General features: G+C 39.1%; 1 protein-coding gene across 5 annotated transcripts in view; it reads right to left on the bottom strand.

The window, feature by feature from the left end:
• Positions 1-23,589, bottom strand: part of WT1 (WT1 transcription factor) — a 47,473-nt gene that overhangs the window by 3,879 nt on the left and 20,005 nt on the right. For 2 of the 5 annotated variants that reach the window (XM_050955132.1, XM_050955134.1), the window contains 4 exons: positions 14,827-14,929; positions 13,250-13,400; positions 2,393-2,482; positions 843-935 (listed from right to left, as the gene is read on the bottom strand). In XM_050955132.1, coding sequence (XP_050811089.1) covers positions 843-935; positions 2,393-2,482; positions 13,250-13,400; positions 14,827-14,929 — 437 coding nt within the window. The remainder of the gene's footprint in view (positions 1-842; positions 936-2,392; positions 2,483-13,249; positions 13,401-14,826; positions 14,930-23,589) is intronic. The other 3 variants (XM_050955133.1, XM_050955136.1, XM_050955135.1) reach the window with 3 other exon arrangements.

Here is a 23,589-nt window from a genome sequence, read left to right as displayed (position 1 = left end):
AGGCATATTTCAAAGCTTGAGACCATTATGAATAGCACTAAGGTATCTAATAATATTGAACTCTAGAAAGGCAGTTGTTTATTGGCAAGATATCCTGATTTTCATATAATAAGTTAGTAGATCAAATTGTTCAGCTAAGAACGGTGCAAATATAATTCTAAAATTATTCCCAGAACATGAGGTTCAAGTTAAAATGCTATGAAAAGGATCTATTGTAATTTCATTGTTATGTTTCCTGAAATGTTCCTTGGACATTTTGGCATGTTTTTATTTTAAGTTTTGTGCACGTGGCTCTTTAGTGTTGGTGAAAGCTGCTGTCTTTATCCTCAGGAGAGATTACAGTGATGCCAGCTTCCCCAAGATACCTTACATTAGGCCTCAGCCCTGACCTAGAGGGGCCATGAGTAGAGATTAGAAGATCCTTTAACTCCACAGCCCCTCTGCTGAGGCTGGCACTAAATGGCCTCTTTGTGGGCAGTTGTGGGGATGATAGTTTATGCACAGTGGATGTTTGTGGACTGAGATCACTAAAGCCATTTCACAAAAGCTGACAAAATACATTATGCCGAACTGATATGTCCTAAAAGTATGAAGTACCCAAGAGTAACATTTTCCAAAGCACCTAAGTAACACAGAGCCTACGTTCTATTTTGAAAAGTGATTTGGGCATTTAGGAGCCAAGTCACACTGAAAGTCAATGGGACTTAGGCTCCTAAGTCACTTGGGCACTTCTGAAAAATGTAGCCCAGGTTTAAAGACTCCTGCTAAACATTTAAATCACAGTAAAATTTATTTAGTTAAAATAAATAATGAAATATAAATGTGAAGAAAAGTTTACGCACTTGTTTTACCTGTATGAGTCCTGGTATGAGTCTTCAGATGATCAGATCTGGAGAACTTTCTCTGACAGGTTTTACACTGGAAGGGTTTCACACCTAAACAGATAAAACAAATCTATTCCTGTATTCCAACAACTTTTGGGAAGGATCAGGGAGATCAATTATTTCTGAATTATCAAAATACTTGAATTTTTTAAAATAGTTCCTGTAACTACTCCTCCCCAGCTGCCCGCCTACAGGTCTCAAAGATCATTAATCAGGCTTCTGCACAACTTACCCTTTCATAACCCTATCTTTCGCCTACAGACCAGTTAACACTTTCAGGTATAAAGCGTCCCAGCTGCAGCCAGTGTAAGCAAGCACTAATCATAGGATTCAAAATATGAAAAGTCATGATCAAGAAAAGCTCTGCAAAGTTATTAATTTGTTGGTTCCTGTGGTTTGGTACCTCTGGCATTCCACCTCAAGCTTTATGTACTTGGATTCAATTTGGTAAAACCAGATTGAAAAAAATCCACCTGACAAGTTTTATTAAACAATGTATATCGTACATGGGTTCTTAAGGATTTGTTTAACTCAGAAAACCTACCATGGGATTGTCAAAAATGTATATATAGTAGGGGAAAAAATTAAGTGAAGCCATATAACAATCTCAAAAACATCCCTCCTCACCCTAAAAGAGCCACTACTGAGCATTCTGATTAAAGGTTTGCAAGACCCAAAGCAAGTTTACATGAACTGCTAGTTTTTATGAAAGATTCCTCTCATTTCAGGTTTCATTATAGAAAGTTTCACACAGCTGAAGTCCATCATATTTCTCCTATTACCTCTTAAGGGCCAAACTGTCTTCCTTAGGATAAAAACTGAACAAACAGACTTTGTATAAGGAACCTTGTAATATTCTGCAATCCAGAGTCAGGCCACGGAGCCATTCATAATTGCTACAACATTCTCCACCCTGTAGCAAAGGAGTGCTTCCTGTGCAGAGTTTTTGGCCAGTGTAGTGACATGCTTAAAGTCAATAGGATTTAAGCACATGTTCACAGTTAAGCACATGCCTAAGTGTGGGATTGGGATCCGGATGCAAAGCAGTGCTCTGTAGAATGCAGTGGGTGTGGTGTACACTTCATCATGTGCTCCTCCTTTCTGCACAGCAAACACATGGTAGTTCCATTGTCTTTTGAGCCTCACACATGGGTGAGTGCAGGTTTTTCCCTTACATATTTAAATCATAAGCATCACTGCAGTATTAACTGCATTAATTGTTTTTAAATTATTACTTTTGTCAGATTACTAGGAGATGGTTTTATTTCGTTTAATCATTCCTTGTTCAAGAGAGATAATATTTCCCACCCCATGCACGTCACTCCAGAGAGCAGAATGTTTCATTCTGAGAGTTTTGTTACAAGTTTGCAGAATCCAAAAGCTCAATTATTGAGGCATAAATTTGTGATTCTGAAATGCTAGTAAAAATCATCACCCTGGAGTCCAACTAAGGATGAATCTTCTTGCTAAGACAAATGTTAGAGAGGAGAGAGCTACAGCCAACAAACCTGTGTGTCGTCTTTGGTGTCGTTTGAGTTGGTCTGAACGAGAGAACCTTCGCTCACAGTCCTTAAAGTCGCATTGGTACGGTTTCTCACCTTAATAGGACAAAGATTTCATTAGAAAGGTATTGCTGAATTCGAAAACATGTCAGCTTCATGTTTAATGAGTCTCTTCATTTATAAAATGTGCTATTCTAAAAGGCTAGGGCTTCTTCTCACATATTTTTTAAAGTTAATGGGCCAGATTCTCAGCTGATTCAAATTAATATAGCTTGAAGTCAATGGAGCTATGCAGTTTTACACCAGCTGAGGATCTAGCACAATTCATTTACCTTAGTTAAATTTGATCTTGAATCAGTTTGTTCTAAAAAGGGGTAAAAATAGATTAAAATTACAAAAACTGAACCCAAGTTGCATGAACATTTATTCCAATATTTGACATTATTCTATTATTTGACAATAAAAACAGCAATGTGTCTTTTCCCCCTGAAGACCATATTCCAACCCCTTTTACAATTTTCACAAGGAAGTAATTAACACAAAGTGAAAGATTTACAAATTGCTGTAAACTGTATTTGAAGGGGAAAAAATTAAACCCAAAACATTAAAGATTGGCAAATTTTTATCTGGTGTAAGTGTGTAAAAATTGGCAACATTCAATCCTGGAATAAAGCACATTTCTCCTCCAAAATGTCTATTCCTTCACTTCCCTTAAGCACCATGAAAAGCAGTATTTCACATGCAAACACCTCCCTCACCCAAGTCTATGAAATCCTTGAGAGCCTCATACAAAAATTATCTCAACTTTTTCTATGTGTTTTGTGCATCTCTATTCAGAACCCTAGAACTCAGCCTGCCTGGGACCAACGGTGATATGCTGGCCTTAAAAATAAAATAAATAATAAATGTCTCACATTCATACAGCACCTTTCATCACAAAGAGCTTGACAATGCATCTAAGCATACAAACAATATAGAAATGCAGCTATTTCAGGAGAGGAGAGTGGAAACCAATTGGAATACAGCACACTGTGTAATAGTGGGGTGAGTTAAAATTGTGACCAGCACAGAAGGGCTAACTTAATCTTACTGACATAGGATTTTTAAGGCCTGATTCTCATTTACACTAAGGCCTTTTTACACCACTCTGGCATGCTAGAAGGGTACAAAATACATACATTATATTTACACCCACTATAAGGCCCTTTTACAATGCCAGAATGGAGCCATTTAATGTGTATGCAGAGCAGGACGACACTGGTTTTTAAATACTTCATATGAAAGTTCTACACACAGTAAACTGCATGGAACTTGTTTTTTTCTGCTTTGGAAGGATGAAGTGTACAACAAAGACCCAAAATGAAGGCATTAAAGAAATAAGGAGTTTGAAATGAAGTGAGGTAGATTTTTTAAAAATGTATGAAGTTCCCAAACACCTGAATTTCTAGATTCAGTATTTGTGATGTTAGTTCATAATAATAGCAGAGAAATAGGTTTCTGTTAGCCACATTTGAATCTAGAATGAGTGCTGTATATTCTGAGGCACAGAGGAGGCATATGCTAAGATATTATGTTTATGTTGCATGTGATCTACGAAAGTGAATTGACCCCTTTAAAGAAGACATTTTATTGCAATTACAGTGTTAGGACAGTTAGAAATGGTCTATGATTTACGGGGACATAGCAATTTCTACTTGAAAATATTTATCTTTGTAGCTTATCCTTACTCTTTTTAAAAATTACAGAGTTAATACTTTCCTATCATTTTTGTATTATGAACTTATGATTTGGGCTTAAAACATAAATGTGACTCATTCTAGGAGGAGTCACATTCTGATCTCAGCAAAATTTTTGCAAATGTGTAACTTTGTTTATATTAACAATGAGGAGTCCGGTGGCACCTTCAAGGTTAACAGATTTATTTGGGCATAAGCTTTCATGCATCTGAAGAAGTGGGTTTTTACCCATGAAAGCTTATGCCCAAATAAATCTGTTAGCTTTTAAGGTACCACCGGAATCCTCGTTGTTTTTGTAGGTACAGACTAACATAGCTACCACTCTGATATTTGTTTATATTAATGAAGATTTACAGTGGTGTAGCAAAGATCAGAATTTTCACCACATTTAACATCTGTATAAAAACCTTTATAACTTCCTGTGGCAGGTACCCAAAGGAGTTTACTACTCTTAAACCTAGGCATAAGCTATTCCATATCTGTTCAGTTTAATTTATTTATGTAAATTATTATATTTGCCACAAGTGTTTAAAATGGTTCCTTATACTTTGACCACAAGAACTTCCGCAGAAATGCCTACTTCTAGGAAACCACTTACTTTCAAGAGATTCAGCCATTTGACAGATTTAAGAGACTGAATGTCAGTGGAACAGAATGCAGTGACAGGATGATTGTCTCCTAATTGCAATATAAATGCAGAAGATTTTTAATTAGACATTTGAATAGAACAGTGTAACAGGCTTGAAGGCATCTACTTTGAAAACAAAAGGACCTTTATTTTTGTTTTACAAAATGATCTACTCGCCTGAGAACTCTAATGCCTTTTTCAGACTACCTTATCAGCAACCTTCTTCTGCTGGAGCCAGAGTTGCTCATTTGCATTCAGATTTGTTTGGACACAATTGTTATGCAATTTAACCATTAGAAGCCAGTTTGTAGATTAAAGCCATTTTTAAAAAATTAATTAAAAACTATTTTTGATTAGAATAAGGAAAATGTCAACCAAAGCACACATGGGGGTCAGCCAATCCAGCAAACTGACACAAAACAGTGTGTTGAAATTGAGTGTAAAAGGAAGGGGAGTGAGATTTGGAGAGGATCCAGAATTTCTCTCTCTTCCATTCTTCTTGGGCTTCAGCAGGAGCCTAATTAAATGCCCACTGAAGTCAGTGGAGATACATATTGACTTGAATAAGCATCAGAACAAGCATCCGATTAGTAAAAGTGTACTGGGTGTTCAACACTAACACTCAGTGGATTCTCTAAACCAGTGGTTCTCAAACTTTACCCAAGGACCTCTATTTTGATTTAAAAATTTTCACAGACCCCCTAAGTCCCTCATTCAGCCTGAGGCCTGCCCCCACTCCTCCCCTTCCGTGAAGGCCCTACCTCTGCCCCACCTCTTCCCGCTTCTCCCCCTCCCTCCCAGCACCTCCTACACATTGCTGAACAGCTGTTCCCTGGTGTGCAGGAGGAGTTAAGAGAGGGAGGGGAAGGAGTTGATCAGCATGGCCAGCAGACCCCTGGAGTGCCCTCATGGACCCCCGGGCATCCACAGACCCCAGTTTGAGAAACACTGCTCTAAACTGCTTAGCAAAAAGCTTGTTTGTGATTTCTTCTTTCCCAGGGCTCATTGGGGGCATCCCAGGTTAGAGCTAAAGCTTCCAGGTTTGAGGAACACTCAAACAATATTTCCTATATGACAAAAACAAAACAGAAAGGAGCTGAAGATCAAACTGCACCTGCCCTTTGCCCTTTCCTTGCTCAGTTTTTCGCTATCATTTCCACTTCAGTACTAACAAGAACATAAAGGCTGACCATAATGCAAGATAAAGCTTTAGACATGGGGGAGCAGAAAGAGAGTTCACTATGAAACCATTTCTTCTTTTACAATTAAAAACTCAAATTGCACTTTAACTTTAGGTTTAAAGCACTGCAAACATAAGACAAATCTGAGCTGGCATGGTTCTGGATTGTGCTTTTTTTTTTCCTTGGAGTCTTAAATATATGTCAGTGTACTTATTCAAAATGGGCCAAATTACACCATTGTAAATGTAAGGCAACTTCTTTGAAACCAATGCAGTTACTCCAGATTTACCCAAATATATGCAAGAGCAGAATTTAGACCCACTTTCCTATAAGTGCACAATATTGACCATAATACTTTCATTCGAGTAGACTTTTGGTGGAGGAGTTCTGGAATGGGGACGTGGGCTAGTGCTAAGACTAAAACATTGAGTAGCTGAAGTTTTGCCTTCCACTCAGAGACAGCAAGTTTTACAGAGAAAGAATCTGAGGCAGGTCTATTCCCAGTTTTGTGCCAATCTAATTAAATGAATTTTTATACTGATTCTGTTAAACTGGTGCAACCCGCTTGTGTGGATGCAGTTCAATGTCAATGCAAAAGTGTTTATACCATTCTAACATGTTTCAGTAAACTTTTTTTTACATATTTTTCTTTTGAAGGTAAGCTTTAAAGATAACGTTTACACATTTTTTAAAATTTTTTTTGCACAAGCCAGATTGACGCAGGGGGATGGTGATAAAAGAAAAACCATCTATGCTGCACATTGTCCCGTGAGAATGAATCTTACAAGGTCTGCCTTCAAGGAATATTAATAGACAAAAAGACAGTCTAGGGCATTGGCCTGGGACTCAGACATGGGTTTGATTCCCCGCTCAACCACAGACCTCATGTGTGAGCTTAAACAAGTCATTTAATCTTACCCTTAGTTCCCCATTTGTAGGACAGGGATAATATTTCTCTACCTCTCAATGATTTAGGAGGATAAAATCCATTAATGATTGAAAGGTGCCTAGATACTGTGGTGAGGAAGGTCATATAAGTAACTAGATAAAGGAAGGAGACACAGAAGGGATGTCAAGATGATACACTCCATTCTGAGTGGGTTTTGGTGGCAGTGTATAATCAATAAGATAGAGTCATTGTGAAATACATCACCTATACTTATCTAGTACTATAAAATTTAAGGTGTAGCAAACCCATGTGTGACACCATGGCACTCCAGTATTCACCATTGTCATGTAATTAGGATATGTTTTGTACAAAGTATGCCTTGTGTGGTATCATTCTAAAAGTCTTGATGTGCTAGACAGTAATATCTCGTTGGATTGTATGAGCTATCGTCATATGTGAAGTTATGAAGTTTGCTATGTATGTGTTACAGAAACGTGTTATGAGGTTGAAAACACCCACAAGCAGCCTTTCAGGTACAACACTAAAAAGGCCAAACAATGTTAATGGCTTCTTGAGGAAATTCACACAAGCACAAAGATTACTGCAAGAACTGTGTACCATGGAAAACTCTCAGAGAGAGCAAGACACAATGGGAACTGTTTGACCCAGGCTACAGCAAAAGAGCTTTCCAGCAAGTGGGAAGAAGATATAAAGGGGGACAGTGACATCATGATGGGTCCTCACTCTCCCTACAACACCACACCTGGAAATGCCTGAGGAGCAAGTACTGGACTGTGGGAAGTGATGATCTCAGACTAGAGGGATTTTTAGCTTATGTATGAAAACCTGGGAAAGCCAAGGCAACTTGTGCCTTAAGAATCTCCCAGCCTGTTTATCACTCACAGTGAGAACTTGTTAATTTGTATCTTACGTGTCTAGTATGTTAAGCTCAGTTTGCGGTTTTGTTTATTTATTAAAGTAATCTGCTTTGATCTGTTTGCTATCACTTATAATCACTTAAAATCCATCTTTTGTAGTTAATAAACTTGTTTTTGTTTTGTCTAAAACAGTGGGTTTCAAACTTTTTTTCTGGTGACACAGTTGAAGAAAATTGTTGATCCTCGTGACCCGATGGAGCTAGGGATGAGGGGTTTGGGGTATGGGAGGGGCTCAGGGCTGGGGCAGAGGGTTGGGGTGTTGGAGGGGGTCAGGGATCTGGGCTGGGGGGGTGCAGGCTCTGGAGTGCTACTGGGGATGAGGGGTTTGGGGTGCAGGAAGGACTCCGGATTGCAGGGGGGGGGCTCAGGGTTGGGTCAGGGGACTGGGGCACGGGCTTACCTCGAGCGGCTCCCAGTCAGCAGTGCAGCAGGGGTGCTAAGGCAGGCTTCCTGCCTCTCCTGGCACCACAGACCGTGCTGCGCCCCAGAAGTGGCCAGCAGCAGGTCTGGCTCCTAGGCAGAGGTGTGAAAGAGGCTCTCACCTGCAGGCACAGCCCCAGCCCCCAGATCCCATTGGCTGGCAGAGCCGGTGCTTGGGGTGGGCACAGCACACAGAGCTCTGTGGCCCCTCCACCTAGGAGCCAGTCCTGCTGCTGGCCACTTCTGGGGCGCAGCGTGGTGTCAGAACAGTTAGGGACTAGCCTGCCTTAGCCGGGCAGCACCGCCAACGGGACTTTTAATGGCTCGGTCAGCAGCGCTGACCAGAGCTGCTGCAAACCAGTGTCTTACATTCTAGGTCGCAACCCGCAGTTTGAAAACCACTGGTCTAAAACCAGGGAGTGGAAATTATAACTTGGGGCAGAAAGTTGTTGCACATCTCTCTCTCCACATTGAGGGAGGGGGCGAATTTTATGAGTTTACACTGTACAGTTCTCTGTGCAGCACAAGACAGTATAATTTGGGTTTACAGTCGGGGAGGGGGGGCTTTAACAACTAGGAGGTGCCTTAGCTGAGCCATCCCAGGCAGAGCTAATCTCAGCATCTGTGTGAAGCTGCAGCTGGGTGCGTCCCTATACTGTGTGTATGCTGGTGAAAAAGCAAGCTTGGAAACTTATCACAGCACTACAGTGTGAAAGAGAGCCCAGGCTGGTGGGTCAGGAGGGCTGAGTGGTACCCCAGTTATAAGTGGCACCCCAGTGGAAACCAGTCACACCATGGCTATACTCTTTCAAACACAACCTTGGACTTTCAACACCATAAACTGAACCCCTAACACTTGAACTAAAAGGATCAGCTCCACTAATTGCAGGCGCTCAGGCGTCACTGAGGGCAGCTATTAGACAGAATCACCACCACACACACTTACCCTCTATATTACAAATTCCTTAAAAAGCACAATTATTGACAATTACTGCTTTCTCACTCTCTTTTTTTAAATGAACGGTAGTTTTTAGAGACAGAAGGTCCAAAAAGTTATTTTCTGTATAAGATGACTAGTGAATTCATAACTTTACCAGGAATTGGAATATTACCAGACAAAATCCGGAAAGAATTATGATGTTTCTGCCATAGATCAAGTTCATGAAGGGGTGTGTGTGTGTGTGTGTGTGTGCGCGCGCGCGTGTATAAAATAATATTTTACACACACACACACACACACACACACACACACACACACACGTATTTATGTATAATCAGTTTCACAAAGCAATCCCTGAAACCTACTCACCACATTATTTGCATTATTGTTTTCAATTTACATTTATTTTTGCATTTCTTTAGGAGCTCAATCTACTACAGTGGAATATTCCAGATAACAAGTGCGCTTTTATGGTTATATGTGTTTCAATAATGGCATTGTTAACAGTGGATAAGCAATCTTCGAGGTTACAAAATGTCAATGTATTTTCTACAATATCTTTGTTGAAACATTAGTAAAAACTGATTAGAGATTCCAATATTTTGTTTCAGAGCTCTGCTTGATTTTGCAGTATAGCAGTTGGTAACATTATCTGAAAGAAAAGGGCATAAGTAGAGGAACTAATGAGTCAGTCATATAAATATCTAGTAGGTGATGGGAAGAAATACATCAAGGGCCAAAATTATTTTGTAACAGCACTAACAGATAGTTTAAGTTTACATATTAATATTTCATCCTGTTTCAAATCAAGTGTCCATTATTGCAAAACCTGATCTATTACTATATTAAGAAAGGTGGAAGGGCTTCTAACTGCATGTGTGTATTCTAATACCCCATTACACCAGGAATAGTACAATTGTATATTGGTTACAGAAGGACAGGCCTGATACAGTCAAAAGTAACCTCTATAGCAACTGGCCCCTGGAGGCTCTCCAAGACTTGTAGAACTGACGGACCCAGTCATTGGCAGGCAGGATCAAATCTGGGGCCTCTGGAGCTTAGTGCATGAGCCTCTACTGCACGAGCTAAAAGCCATGTGGCCTTTAGCTAAGGCTGTAGAACAGACTCCTTAATCTCTCTCTAGTCTCGGTGCCACTAGATGGGAAAGAGCACTACACCCAGGAGGTGTGTGGGTTACACAGCCAAAAGTAGCCTCTATAGTAGCTGGCCCCTGGAAGCTCTCCAGCTTTCCTGCAACTATCGATAGTACTGTCTACACAAAGGTGTAGGTGTTAGTGGAAGAAGAGGAGGAATATCCCTCTTTTTGTGAGTGCAGAACACCATGCTAGACATTCTACTGCTATTCCCTTTCTAGTTGTCTGACTCCACTCAGTCTAACTGGCATATTTAGCACTGAACCCTAAGTTTACAATGCTCAGGTGTTGCTCAGCTGCCTGTTTAGTCTCAGATTAAGAAACAGTTTAAAGCGCTGTGGCTTTACTTTACCAGGTGGTCCCTAGCTGGCAGCTCCATTATATTCAGACTGGCCTGATGATGGTCCCTTATAGATTTCTCTAAGACAATGCCTTGCACCTAAAAAAAGCAAGTGGGGTGTGGAAGGCAAGGAGTAGTAAAGAAGCTATCACTCAGTAAGCACCACCACCAGGAAAAGAGACACTCCACAGCAGTGATTCCAAAAGGATAACTCCTCCATTAAAGATAGATTGGTTTCCAAAGCTTTCCACAAAATGGCTGCACAACCTCCATGCTGGGAAACAGGGGAAAGACAAAGATACAAAGAGACTAGAAATGGGCCTCTCCACAAAGTTCACATCTGAATATTAGATACCACTGAATATGGATCTGTTCACATCTGGGGTGGGGGTGCGGGGGATGGACCTGCCCTTTTATAAAGCTAAGAGACATTTGCAAAATTCAAAACTATATCTAGATTTGAATTTAAAATATCTCAAAGTTCAGGGATGTACAGATTTAGGGCCACATCTGAAAGAGAGAGATCATTCTGGGGGAAAAGCCCCTCTGGGTTTGTGAAGCATGGAATGCAATGAAGCATTTATTGTGAGCATTTATCTCCTCTCTCTGGCACCTCTACAACTCACTCTGGAGGAATAAGGGTATTTATGCCCTTCAAAGGCAGTCAGATAACTCCCTCTGGAGAGGATAGCCAGCTACAGTCCCAGCATCTACAGCTTCCTGGAACATTTTTGTCTCCAAATATTATAGAGCAGGCACTAAATAGCATGTGGTATAATGCAATACATCTCTTGCAGTTAAAGAAAAAAAAGATTCAGGAGTAACCTTTGTGAGGCATCCAGAAATAATATGATATAAACCAAGCATCTATGTGTAATAAAAGAAGAGCTGAATAATTAACAATTTTCAAATTATGGAAAATCAAGATCTGGAGCAAATAAGTTTAGCGATGAAGGAAACAGGAGTGATTGTGAGGACAACTCAAAACTGTTTAGACATTTTCAAGCAAAATACTGGCATAAGCAGCTGTTAGAGGCTCCCAAGTGCCTACAAAACTGTATTTTAAAACTGTTTATGGAGACTAGAGAACTGTTTGTGTACAGCTTGAGCTGTGAAGCCTAAATTGCAGTTGCAATCTAAAGTATCTTGAATTTGTAGTCTGAGCAACACTGAAGATGTCCAGCTGAGTATTCCATGTGTTGTGCAGTCCTGTGCATTATTAAATTAAAAACGCATTGCACTGATTATCCTTAACATCTTTACAATTGCTGTGCACAATTAACATTACCATAGTATTCAAAGTATTCCACAGGCCTGGGGTTTGCAATCTCTCTTTTATAGTGTGAGCCACATTTTAACAGAGATAGTGTATGATAGACCATATGACTGTTTACAATGGACCACCTCTCGACAGTCTAGTTCATCCCTATGATAATGACAGCAATTGCTGATGTGGCAGAGCAGTAACAGGAAAATTTGTATCTTTTAGCACAGTTGTGATCCTAAGAGCATCCCAACACAAAAGGACAAGAGGCTCAGAGATACCTCTTAATAAGTTTCAGATGGCCTGACCATTCCAGTGTACCTCAACTCACTAAGGTCATAACTTGTAACTAAAAGGTGTCATGTAAGGTGTCAGTAGGAAGCTAACAACATACTGATCATTAATATGTTTATGTAATGTATGTACAGAGGACAAATTCAAAGTTAAAAACTTATTGGAAATTATGTTATCAAAGTGTGTCTGCCAGGCAGTGCTGAAGTTACCCTACCCTAGACAAAGGACTGTGATTCTGCCACCTTGAAGATATTTCCAAAGTACATTAAGAGACAATTGGAATGCAATCTACATAGAAAGTAAACAGATTCATCAAGCCAGCAAGGGGAAGTATTAACTACTGAGCATCATAGCAGGGGGAGGAAATTGCAGGAAACAGATTAATTTGCATTTTAGCAAATACCAGTGGGGAAAGAAACCAACATGGAATTTCCTTCACCGCTCGACTCCATGTCTCCTTCCTCACAACTTGAATGAACTTCACTTTGGGGGGAAACCTTCAGAAGAATCTATTTCAAAGGTTCACTGGACTATATAAGAGACGGGCAAAGAACCCCAAGTTATCTTTCACCTAGGAACTGAGCACCTTGGACTCTATCAGAAATTGTGATCAGATGGGTAGTCAGCCATCTTGCTGGAAGGTAGAGGGGTAAGGAAACTACCTTGGACAAGAACTGTAGCTTGTTGTGTTAAGTCTTAGCCTCTAGAAAGCATATTTCATTTTTATTTGCTTTTAGCCATTTCTAACTCTATCCTTTATACTGGAACTCACTTAATAATATCCTAGCTCCTTTTGTGAATAAACTTCTTTTACTTGTAATCTAAACCAGTCCAGTGCTGTGTTGGATTTAAAGTGAATGTTAACTAGAGTTAATGTGGCAAGTTACTGAGTATGGTATCTTTAAAGGAACAGACAAACCTTAATATCTCTCAATGGTCCAGGCGAGGACACAGACACGCAATCATCATCATACAGCTCTCCTCTGTACACGGAGTTATGGGTTGCCTCTTCTGCCCGATCTTGATTTTAAAACCACCCCCTTTATATGGCATCTTGCTTAGACAATGCAGGCACTTACCGGTGTGCTTTCTGCTGTGCATCTGTAAATGGGACAGCTTAAAGTATCGTTTGTTACAGCCAGGGTACGCACACATGAAGGGACGTTTTTCATTCGTCTCACTAGCTGATCGGACAATAGTTGGAGCGACTCCTGGCACTCGCCGAACATCCTACAATGGCAGAAACAGCAGTGTGCATAGCTAATGTGAGCACATATAGTCACATACCTGCTCCCATGTAATCAGTAGAAACACTCAAATAAACTTCAACATGAATATGATCCTCGGATGTACCTACCATATTAAAAATGACCATTTTTGTAGTCTATTATAATGTATAACAGTGTTCCTTCACCTTTTCCATGTACAGCATTACAAATATGTGAAGGTAAATGCTACATGCTAAATTTCCTCTAATATTTATATCTTACAATAAATGGGCCAAATTCCATACTAATTACCAACAGCATAGATGTGGAGTAACCCCCTTTAACATCAATGGACTAGCTTCAGAATTACAACAGTGTAACAGAGATCAGGACCTGACCCAGAGTAATGTTTTTATAGCTTAACTTCTAGCTTGTAAAATTAAGTAAGGTCCAAGGAAGTCAAATGTAAGAAAAAATGTTACTATTAGATACTGCTGTAGATTGCAACCTTGACTATACAATGGTACTGCCACAGTGTTCCAACCAAGATAGACTTTCTTCTGGAATAACTGAGTGTTAACTTCTCAGTTCTGTTCACTGCATGTAAAGTTTAATCATTTAACTTTTGTCTAAGAGCTGTGTCACTAAGTGATGAATTTTTAAACTATAAAAAACGGACCAAGTACTATTAATATAATCTAAAGATCGTCCCGTTGATACATGAACAACACCGAAACAGTGCAGAAAAGACAGAATACATTTTAAATTTCTTTAAAAGCTTTGTGACCGGTCTATTCAGTTTACAGAACATATGCATTTATTGTGCCTTAAGTCAAGGCACCTCAAGCATAATATACAGCATGGGATCCATTAGTATTAATTCTATAACCAGTTAGAAATGGATGGGAATCAACCCTACTGGATTTTATGGCCCCTTTCAAGTGTTTAACTGGTGATTTAGCCATTAGGAATGTGATCACTTAGTGTACTTCTGTCTTCAGGGAATGGCATTCAAATTGTTACAATTTCACAAATCCACACATTCAGAACTTCATCTGACACCTCATTTTTGCTCAACTTTATATACAATGCCAGGTCTAATCTACTATAACTACAGAAAAATTTATGTGGCCAAAGTTACTAAATACCTAACTTTCAAGTCAGATGAGAGGCCTCTAATATTTGGCCATCCTAAAGTTAGTGAATAATGCAGCTCCAAAGATGTGTTTTAGAAGGAAAAATACATGATTTTTTCATACTCCAACATGGTGATCTTATTTTGTTCTTCAGTGAAATTGGAAGTCAACTTATCTCAGGGATTTCTTAATGACACAGGGAAACCTAAAGTTAGCAATGGAATTATGAATACCCATCAAATCAATAAGTAACAGAAACCCTATAAAAACAGAAATTCTTCTTCCCTGTGTAGAATGTCCTAATATACTTACTTGTATTCCTCTAAAGACTCCATGGGTGTGTATTCTATATTGGGCCCCACAGCTGTATAACATAGGACCAGTGTGGTTGTCACTCTCATATCCTGTTGCATGGCTGCAGATAAGAGGGGAACAATGCATACAGTTAGATAATATTTTAGTGCACAGCTCTAAGCAAGAGGATTTGTTTCTTAATATGGTGATAAATTGTTTAAGTTTTGATTTTGTAGTCAGGAGATCCATCCTCAAGTGAAAATTACTGGAGAAAGTTCTCTCTTTCATTGCATGGGTCAGATCATGATTATCACTTTTCCAGCACAATTCATTGACTCAATAATATAGTTGCATTTATTATTGCCCAATAAATACTGTCCAGAAAAAAAGGAGTATTGTCATGATTTAAACTGTGATGCATTACCACAAAGATGTTAAGGAAAAAAAAAGACACAGAGGAACAAACTTATGTGCATATGTTAAAGTTATTTATCAGCTAAATGCTGAGCTGGCTATTGCTAATATCTTTGGAATGAGCAAAATGCCTCAAGTTTCACATTAAGTACAGTGGATTTTGTCAGCACCTCATGACTCAGATATTACCAGATAGTACTGAGAAAGTGATGACATTTATAAGAATAGCAGTCATGTACTCATAAGTACAGATTACATATCAGCGTCCTAACTTTTTAACCCACATATCAGCTTGCAAGATGCACTGTAGTTTAACTCTTTGTAAAAATCAACCTATGCTAAACACAAAGGGGATGATCTTCAGTTGATGTAAATCATCAAGATTCCCCAGGCAGCAGCACAGTAACATTCAAAACAATTTTTCTCCCCACAATTTTGATGTATCCTGCAAAATGTTATGTTTTGGTGTGTAGAAAGGCAGGAACACTAATGGATTTTTCCACTTTAATAACAGAGATGTTCAAGTGATATATGTACACTGCAATGTTTAGTTCTGAATTAATAGTCATTTGTTTTAATAAATTAAGAGCTGTAGGTGTTTAAATTTCAGTATCATGAACATTCAAAAACTCCAGGAGTAGAGTCCATGGAGACTCAATGGGGGGACAATACAGATGGATGAAAAGTGGGATTCTGAAGCAAAGCCTAGAATAACCAGGTCTATTGCCATCACGATTAGAGGCCGCTGAGGCTCCAGACCTCTGACTGAAAAGGAAAGCAGGGCCCACTGAAAGAAAGCAGTCTATGTGAAGGTCCAGTCTTTCGAATGATTTACAACAACAAACAATGGAATTGCAGGCTGGAAAGAGTCTGAAAGTTTCATGAATTTGACCAAAGGGGAGAGAGACCTTTTGTGACTATGTAATATTTGTAAAATATGTGTGTTGCATTCTTCTTTAGCAAGTCCACATCGAGACTAGCAGTCTGCTTCTGACGCCTAACAGAGGTGTTCCTTTGCGTCATGTGGTACAGTTCTGTGGGTTCAAACACTGCTAATGGCACCCTCTTCTACTAATTACACTAAACCCAAAGGAAAGCTTCCAGCACACATGCAAAACCTCTGCTGGGGAGATTGCCATCATCTATATGTTTACCTTCATATTCTGAAGGCTTCTCTCCCCAAAATTCATCATGGGGTATCCCAATAACAGCCTTTTTTATCCAACTCTTCAGGATGGCACTGCATGACAGCTACCTGCCTAGAAGCCACAACTAGCTTGAAAGAAAGATAGATTTTTAGTTCAATTGGTTTTTTCAGAGCCAAATCTACAAAGCTCTGCCATCACATCCTTGGCTGGGCAAGTTAGCGGATCAAAGTGACACAGCAAGCATGTGTTCCATTTCTTCACAAATTCTATGTCAGCTGTGATTTTCCTGGTTAGGAAAGGCTAGTTTTTTTCAAGAACAACTAACCCTGGCAGAAGCAAAGAGTCAAAGACTAGGCCTCATAGGAAAGTGGAGGCTTTTTTAAAGTTCACAATGAAACAGGCTAAAAGAGGGTTGCAAGGTGAATAAAATATTTTAATAGTGGCATTACCATTAGTTATAGGGAAAGGACAATGCTGGCACCTGTTCACGGAAGGAATCCTCTTTTATCTATGTATCAATGCCTATCACAATGGGACCCCAATCCCAATTAAGGCCTTAAGTGCTACCAGAATACAAACAATAAATAATCATTTTCTCAGCTACAGCATCCACCAATATCAGAGAGCCACAAACAACCCCATCAGTGTTGAATTTTCCTCTCAATTCAAAGGACAGCAGCAATTAAATCTGCTACTTGTGTAAAAGCCTGTCAAAGGGAAAAAGCATATACCACATGGCAACATCTGTTTTAATCACAGCGGGGAAGGATGTTATGTTATAGTAAGGGAGAGGCATCTGTGCAATTCACAGCAGAAGCAGTTGCTGATCTGTAGTGCCATAGGAAGACAAGGGCAAATGTAAACTTTATCATTATTAGTCACCTGTCTGAGTAGCCTGGTTTAGCTTTATAATCCTTTACCTATCAGATCCACACCCCTGATGGCAGCCTAGGCAGTTCAAGGGACAAGATAGTTTGTAGGAAGATGCTCTAAACATATGGTGAACTTTACCCCGGAAGAAACCTCCAAAGGTACAGCGAATTACAGCAGAAATCGTGTATCAGAGTGGTAGCCGTGTTAGTCTGTATCCACAGAAACAACAAGGAGTCCGGTGGCACCTTAAAGACTAACAGATTTATTTGGGCATAAGCTTTTGTGGGCAAAAACCTCACTTCTTCAGATGCATGGAGTAGAAATCATGCTACAAAACACAGACTAACTTGCACTCTACCCTGTCTGAAATACAAGAAACTTGCAAGGTTTTCATTTGTAGGTGCCAAGGATTTTCTGAAGGACTATTCAGTTCTGTAATGGAAAGTAGTCAGCAGAACCCACTTATCCTAGGAATTAGAAATGGAAGGAAGATATATGAGATCCCCTGGAATGCTCTTCATGGTATTTTCTCCAGTCTACTTTTAAAATATCTTCATGGATGGGGCTTCTACCAAATCGCTCTGTATGCCCCAAGCTTAAATTTCACTGACAGGAAGTTTTCTCTAACATTCCTCACATTTTTTTATTTCATCCCATTACTCCTGGTCATATGCCCTCTTTGCTTTGGTGAGCAGAACTGTAGTGAAAGGCTTGATCACATTAGAAATTGTTTTCAAAGCCACCTGACCACTCACATATTAACTAGTTAGCAAACTACCCATTTAACAGTTCCCCCGAAAAGGCATCTTAGTAAGAAACAACCATAGTTCCAGTTCCTTAAAACCCACCATCATTGTCAGGGACTTATCATATATGGCCCTGTTATACTAACTTTTTTCATGCTGAGTAGGAAGGTACAACTCAATAATGAGTAAGGGTAGAGTAATCTGACCCTAAACAATCGTAATATTCTCACATTGGGGGCACTTACTGGAAGTCAATGGGACTGTTGGTACAGCAATGTAAGAATTTCACAAATTGGGCCTGTGGCTGCTGCTTTGAATTGAAATCTCACTCTGCATTGATAGACACTGTCACACAGTTTGTGAAATAGACTGGATTTTTCATCTCTCCCTCTCGCTATCTCCTTTTTGTTAAGAGCAAACATGATGCATGACAAGCTATGTGAATTTTGTGATACACCTGTAGTTTATTTAGCATACACACTAGAATGTGGAAGACTCAACGGAAGAACTAGGGTAAGTCTGGCAGCTCCTCTACAGCTTCAGACTTTCCAAAAATGACAGAATCACAACCACTGGTTTTATTTTACACAGGAGATAGCAACCAGAGGAAAGTCCAACCTCTATGAGCAATACAAGTTATCAGTGAGTTCATGCATGTAGTACACTAAAATAATTACAAATACACATCTTTCAGCTGGAGATCTTTAAAAAAAAAAAAAAAAGAAAGTGGGAAATTCTTTGACTTTAAGCTCTTTGGAGTAGGGACTATATTTACCGAGGTGAGCAGGCAGTGCCTAGTACATTGTGACCACTAATGGCAAGTAAAAATATTAATACATATATAAAATAAAATAAATGTGTCCTGCTTGTTTACCAAGGGATCAATTGTCCTACATCTCTACAAATACATTGTAATCTATATAATTTTGAACCTTTGCATCTGAGCTAAATAAGAATGAACAAAACTTATGGTTGAAAATAAAAAAGTTGCAACTGAAGCCAACGTGTTAATTGTATAGCGGAAATTTGGAATCATCAAGAAGTCCAAGCAGAAAAAAATGGGAGAAATAACTGTTTCCTCTGTTTAATGTTTAAAGTCATATTTATGACTGATAGGGGGAAAAAATGCTGAAAAGAGTCAAGGCTAAGCAAAGCCAGATGCAATTAAACCTGTTGTCAGGACAGTACTATTTTACTGATGCAGGCAAAACTCTACAGAAGTTCTTGATTGAGTAAAAACTGCAAGACTTGGCCCTTAAGGGTCCCGATTCTGCCTTCATTGGTAAATACAGAATTCCCTTGGATTTCAATGGAAGTTGCACAGATCTATCCAAAGGCAGAACTGGACTGTAAATATTTACAGTTCATCAAGTTGGTTGCTGAGATGACCCCATATATATATTGTCATTTGGTTCTAGGCAGCCAGCTGCAGACCTGGAAAAAATGTAGCTCCACATTTCTGCAAAACAAAGATTGATACTTAAGCAACATAAAATGCTAAGCAAGTGCTATATACTGTAGAGCATTTAGAAACATTTGTCTTTAGCATTAGGCCAGAAAATCCTTAACACTTTGAGAGTAGCTCTTTTAAAATGATTAATCTCAACGCTGTACAGATTGTACAGAGATTAATAAAAATGAAGGTTTTACAGATGAGAATGTGTGATGAAAAACAGAGCAGCTTTAGAGAGTTGTACCAATCTAAGACGTTATAAAAAAATCTCATAAAAGATTACTTTCTAATCTGAATATATAAAAAAAGCCCTACAACCTGCAATTTCTCTCTCACACCAAGTTTACTCTGTTACACTAGAACTGTCTCATTAGTTTACAACTAGCCTCAACTTAAATCTGTAGAGTCAAGCTTGATTTTTTATTATTATTATTTCGTAAGACAAAAAAGGAATGCTATAGGGCATATTGAGAAGAGTGAGCAAATATCAGCTTGAAAGATGAATGCACATTGACTCATAAAATGGAAGAATTAAAAAATTCAGAAGAAAAGATTACAAAGGCACCACATTAAGATGCAATTGACTAGTGTTTCAAGGCAGGAACTGGAATATTTGGGTGTAGAAACAGAGCCAAAAATAAGGCAGAACAAGGGTACAGGCAGTTTGTGTGATAGCACAGAAGAGAAATAAAGCTAATTTCCTTTAATAAAATATTTACCACACAATATTATGGGAAATATATGCCACCACTGAGGCAATAAAGAGAAGCCTGATTAATGATATAGGTGATGTTTCCTCCTGTTATACGTGGTAATGCTATTAGGCAGGAGGGAAGCATAAAGTTGCTGCTTTATCTGCATTCTCCAAGGCAACTGACCATCAGAGAAATGATTTCACTGATTAGGGCCCAGTGTGCAATCATTATGGAGAAAGAAAAGTTGGCTGTTGAGATTAAGGCACTGGACTAGTATTCAGAGACCTGGGCTCAATTCACAGCTCTGCTTGTGTACTTCTTTGGGCAGCTCACAATCTCTCTCAGTGAAATCCTTGTCCCACTGAAGTTAATGGGAATTTTGCCATTGACTTCAGTGGAACTAAGATATCACCTTCCATGCCTCAATTCCCCATCTGTACTTCCCTTCCTCACAGTGGAGAGGATAAATTCATGATTAGGAATTCTGATGTGAGAGAAAAGGAGAAAATATTTAACACCATGAAAAACATATAATTGCATGCTCCCATTCACACTGGCTGCAGATTTGAGCTCAGTGAGGGATGATATAGACTCCCAGAACTTACTAATGGTGTTTAACAAGAGAACCTTCATCATAGCCTTATAAATCTATTACAGAAAGCCTAAACCTTAAGGGCCTTGCATTAGAATGCAATTGTAATAGTGCTTTGCAAAAGACCTCTCCATTGTTCTTTCCAGTGAGACCAAGCAAATGGCAATACGTGCTAGTGTGCGTAGGAGCCCAGCCCACTGATTACATAGCTCAAGAATAAAGAAAAAAAAGGCACTGAGTCAAACTCTGCCAGTTTACATATGTGGGACTGTACACGTTAACTTCAATTTCCAGATAGAGAACTGAAGAAATAAGAGCAATGCTGTCTGCTCTGTGACAGAGCTCCTTGTTTGGTAGCTTATTTAGCTAGTCACAGGTTCAGGTCCCAAAGCAGGTTTTAGGCTTCTATCCAATATTGACAGGTTTATGCAATACCAGTGGGATGCTGCACTATAGTCTTTTTTCAGATCATGGCCCCAGTTCTTGGGCCCACTTGAGACTGCCAGGAACTAGATCAGACAGTTGAATAGGTAGCTAGTCAATATTTCTCTTTATTCTCATTATTCAGTGTGTGGCCATATTACTTATCAGACGCTATCCAAAACCTGTACTGAATAAAGAAATATTTATTTCCTCCTGGGCCTTCCAAGGTTCTCATCACCATAGTATGGAGGATTTAACATTCCCTAATGAAAGTATTTTCACATTACCCCCTATGAGGCCATATTATTTTCCCTATTTTACAGCTGTGAAACAAAGGCTCGGAAATTAAGGCCAAATTTACCAAGTGTCCACTAATTTTGAGTGTCCATCTTCAGATGTATAAAAGGCCTGATTTTTTCAGAGTAATTAGCATCTTTATAGCACTTTATATTTTCAAAGCACTGTGTCCATTGACTTCAGTTGCAGCTGTGAGCTCTCAGCACTAATACAAATCAGGCGCCAGTTGTCTCCTTGCACACCAGAAAATGAGGAACACAGTTAGCGAACACTTGTGAAAAATTCGAACAGACAGAATCCTGTTCTTCTGAGTGACATTTGACTGCCTTAGCCATGAGACCATCCTTTCTCCTCCTGCTATCCTGTGCTTCATTCACTCCACATCTTCCACTGTTTGCAACAAATCGGGGAGGGAGGGGTGGGCAAAACAGTTCTACCAACAACAGTCTCATTCACTATGCAAACCAGATCCATTTCCTGATTCCTGTCTATCCTGTGCACTAAGCAAGACAGGGGTCCTGGGGATAAAATAGCATGTATCACATAATCAAAGACTATATCATAATGCCTATGCCAAGGGGGCTGAGTAAGTTTACTAAATGGAAAGTGCCAGGCAACCTTAACTATAGGTGTCACTGCCAACCCTGCCTAGACTATATGGTAGTAGTTTCATTTTAGTACATTAAACTTAAATTGAATATAAACACAGGAAAAAAGGCTACTGAATTAAGTTCATATAAAATGATAGGGTTTAGAGAGTGATGTTATATCACTAACATATAATTTTAGATTTCCCAATTTCTTGCAAACTTGCAGTAATATTTCTTTATAATACAATACATAAAAGAAAGTTCAGCTGAGTCATAAGGAAGTGGTGGGGGGAAGAGGGGAATATCTATATAAGGATTGTCATCTTTGGAGAGAAATTAAGCTCTCCATTTCAACATAAAGATGCCAATATTCATAAAATACAACTTCAAGATTGAGAAAAGTATCTGAAACAGTAAACGCCTGGGAATCACTTATGAACAGTTCATATATTTTAAAGATGTAAATCTTAGGAAGAGTACCTTATGTTCACGGCAACTGAGTTTGGAGGTACTGTGTTTTGTAACTCTCAGCCAGAAAAGACAGATAACTATTTTGGCTCATATTACCAGTGATGAGGCCATGTCTAGCACTGATTTTCCACAGATTCTACAATCTTGGCCTACACCAAAAATTTCAGCTTTGTTTTACCATAGATCATTCATCTTGATTTCTTCTTTTTTCCTTTCAAGAATTCTAGGTCACAAACTTTATACTGCAAACAGTCTGCACTTTTGGACAAGTAAAACCATTTATTTTGTTCAGTACTCCTTTAATATTTCTATTGTGTCCCTTTTTTTTCCATTCAGTTCCCCAAAGAATAACCTCTTCCTTGTTTTAGTAACTTGGACCTCGGTCAAGGTTGATGTGTTTCTCCTTTTTGCAGGATATTTTCTTCAGAAGAGACAAAACAGTGTCTAATATTGCAATGAAGGGTTTTGTGTTTTTTTTTTAAAGAGGTGCAGCTTAAAGAGGAAATTACAAACAATTATGAACAAAGTAGGAAATAGCCTCAGCAGCAGAGGTGGTCGGCTTGATTTGTATACAATAGTTGGGTTTGAAGAGAAGGGACTACCCTTTCTCTCCAGTAAGGTATTCCAGGTGTATCACAGAAGACGACCACTTCAGACTCATGCTGCTTTGACTAGTTTGCTCTGACACACGTGGTTTACTACACTATTATCTAGTGCCTCTGGACTTCAAGTACCATTCACAAATGAGGGTTAGAAGCAGATCAGCAGTATTTCATACTATTGTGCTACACTGAAGCCAGCCTGCACAAACACCATACCAGATAGATCTGGATCAAGTCAGTTTCCTACATATTACTTTGGGAATCTCCTTTTTAAAAAATATATTCATATATATTTACTCAAAAAAGGATAAAGAACATCTGTAGTTTATCTTACAAAGTCAGGCAAACATTGGCTTTGTCCAGGCAAGGATCAAAAGGAGGTGCTTGAGAACATGTTAACTAGCATGTTATTAAACTCTACTCTGGACCAGGCAAGTTATAGGTTAGCAGAAGCTAGCTACTTGAGTTGAAGTCTAG

The sequence above is a fragment of the Gopherus flavomarginatus genome, chromosome 5, assembly GCF_025201925.1.
Source record: "Gopherus flavomarginatus isolate rGopFla2 chromosome 5, rGopFla2.mat.asm, whole genome shotgun sequence".
NCBI classification, from domain to species: domain Eukaryota; kingdom Metazoa; phylum Chordata; order Testudines; family Testudinidae; genus Gopherus; species Gopherus flavomarginatus.
The sequence above is the reverse complement of the archived record's forward strand: the minus strand, read 5'-3'. Positions and strand labels throughout refer to the sequence as shown.